The sequence below is a fragment of the Priapulus caudatus genome, unplaced genomic scaffold (assembly GCF_000485595.1).
Source record: "Priapulus caudatus unplaced genomic scaffold, Priapulus_caudatus-5.0.1 Scaffold75, whole genome shotgun sequence".
NCBI classification, from domain to species: domain Eukaryota; kingdom Metazoa; phylum Priapulida; class Priapulimorpha; order Priapulimorphida; family Priapulidae; genus Priapulus; species Priapulus caudatus.
In genome coordinates, this window is record NW_014577136.1 from 840,662 (window position 1) to 843,169 (window position 2,508).

Sequence of the window (2,508 nt, forward strand, 5' to 3'; positions counted from 1 at the left end):
GCACGCACACACGCACAAACACTCACACACCACACCACGATGAGGCGGACTACTCTCTGTTCGCTGGTCGCCGTCATCATGGTCGTCTGCTACTACGGCACCGTCAGCGGTCAACAGTCTCAACACTGCGACTCTGGGCTCGTACGCTGCCGGGACGGCACATGTCAGTTCAGTCAGTACGAATGCGGACGCACCGCACACGAATGCTCAGGATTCCTGTGCGCCAACGGAGACTGCGTCAGCCACGGCGAGCGCTGCAACGGACGGGTGAGTGTCGCTGCAACGACGACGACGATGACGATGACGACAACGGCGACGATGACGATGACGACAACGGCGACGATGACGTTGACGACTACGGTGACAATGACGTTGACGATGACGGCAACGGCGACGATGACGGTGACGATGACAACAACGGCGACGATGACGTTGACGATGAAGTGGGGTATATTAACAATGCTGTAACGGATGGCGATGACCACGGTGACGACAACGGTGACGATGACAACAACGGTGACGATGACGACCACGGCGCCGATGACCACCACATTGACGACTACGGTGACAATGACGTTGACGATAGCGCGACACTGACAAGTGATGACATTCACAATATAACGGTGGTGAGATTGACACTGGCGACGGCGATGGTGTCACCGATGATGGTCAGGGTGACCATGATGATAGTGAGGGTGACCAGGATGATGGTGAGGGTGACCATGATGATAGTGAGGGTGACCAGGATGATGGTGACACTAGTGATGGCAACAGCAACACTGACAATAGTGAGTGGGACACTGGTAAGGCTGTGGGCGTCACCGACACACTGACGTTTGTGAGGGGAACGCTGACTATAGCGACACTTATCGACCTATAGATATCATGCCATAGACGCGCCCGCTACGTCAATAACGCACACACTTCCAGACGTAACACACATACACACGCACGCACGCACGCGCGCACCACACCCCACACACGCTCCCGTCCGTCACACTAACCGCGCGCTTTCTCGCGACAGACGGACTGCTCGGACGGCAGCGACGAGCGCCACTGCTCGAACATCAACCCGCGCTGCTCCGACTACCAGTGCAAGAGCGGGCAGTGCGTGTCGCGCGCCGCCCAGTGCGACGGCACCGACGACTGTCCGGACGGCGACGACGAGATCGGCTGCAGCAACCTGGACTTCCACTGCCACGGCTACCGCTGCGGCAGCGGCCAGTGCCTGCCGAGCGGGTCGGCGCGCTGCAACGGCCGACGCGACTGCATCGACGGCAGTGACGAGGCCGGCTGCATGCTGCACGTCAGCTGCGGCGGGTTCAGCTGCGACGGCGGCGGCCGCTGCCTGAGCGACGAGAAGGTCTGCGACGGACGGCTGCACTGTCGCGACGGCGCCGACGAGCGCGACTGCAACAAGAAGCCGCGCGTCGTCTACAACGCAGCCGCGGCGCCGTCTGGCGGGCTGGGGCTCGCTGTCGCCGTGGCAACCGTCACCACCGCGTTCTTGTGAGAACGATTTTCTTGCATTGTTGTCGTACGATTAGGAGTTGATCGATTGTTGTACGGTTAGATCGATTTTTTGTGCATTCGATTATTTAAGATGATTTACGTGATAATTTTGTTTACTATTAATGTTCATCGAGATATAATACAGTATTATTATGTGCCCGTTTTTTTGTAAATTCAACGAGGCAAATACTAGGAAATAACAAATCGGTTTAATGCCACTCATGATATGTTTGATTGTCCCAACTACGATATGTTTGATTGTCCCAACTACGATATGTTTGATTGTCCCAATTACGATGTTTTTTGATATAATCGTTTGACGATAATCGTGATATGATAATTTTTTCAATGTATAAACGAAGATTGTACACACGTACACACGTACACACGTACAATGTGAATTTTGTGCACGTATAGGTAGGTTAGTACATGCATATATATAATGTGTGGTGTGTATGTATATTAGCAGGTTTGTAACACATACATCGTGTGCTGTGTGTATGTATACTACGGTTTGTATATACACGCTGCGTGCGTGCGTGCGTGCGTGCGCGTGTATAGCAGAGTTGACGCGCACGTCTGTTGTTATATGTGCGCATATCTTGCGCGCGCACAGATGAGGCAATACGATGCAACGTGTTTTGACTATATAAGCATAGCCTGCGGGCTGCTACTATACTCACAGAGCCTATCATCCTAACACATAAACCCATCGCGTGATCACCAAGTTATGATCGGTCGTGACAAAGAAGAGGGCGGCCGTTGGAAACGCGCCCAGTCACAGTCTGTTAGACACAAGATATTTAAACTTCATACGCGCGATCACATGTATATATAATATTATATATAATATCGTATATAATATCGGCCTCGCCCCATCACCGCCACCGACCAACACACGAGCTGTTGGCTCTGTTTAGGATGTAAAGTGGGTGAGAGAGAGAGAGAGCGCGCGAGAGAGAGAGAGAGAGAGAGAGAGAGAGAGAGAGAGAGAGA

General features: G+C 52.9%; 1 protein-coding gene across 1 annotated transcript; it reads left to right on the top strand.

Moving 5' to 3' along the window:
- The first annotated feature begins 6 nt into the window (after nt 1-6).
- Nucleotides 7-2,502, top strand: LOC106821504 (low-density lipoprotein receptor-like). Its single transcript, XM_014826350.1, has 2 exons — nt 7-267; nt 1,025-2,502. The coding sequence occupies exons 1-2, from the start codon at nt 40-42 to the stop codon at nt 1,511-1,513; spliced, it is 717 nt and encodes a 238-aa protein (XP_014681836.1). The 5' UTR covers nt 7-39; the 3' UTR covers nt 1,514-2,502.
- The last annotated feature ends 6 nt before the right edge of the window (nt 2,503-2,508 follow it).

Coding starts and splice junctions, on each gene's coding strand:
- LOC106821504 (XM_014826350.1), top strand. CDS start 40: ATGAGGCGGACTACTCTCTGTTCGCTGGTCGCCGTCATCATGGTCGTC. Junction 268..1,024: donor GCGAGCGCTGCAACGGACGG/GTGAGTGTCGCT, acceptor TTCTCGCGACAG/ACGGACTGCTCGGACGGCAG.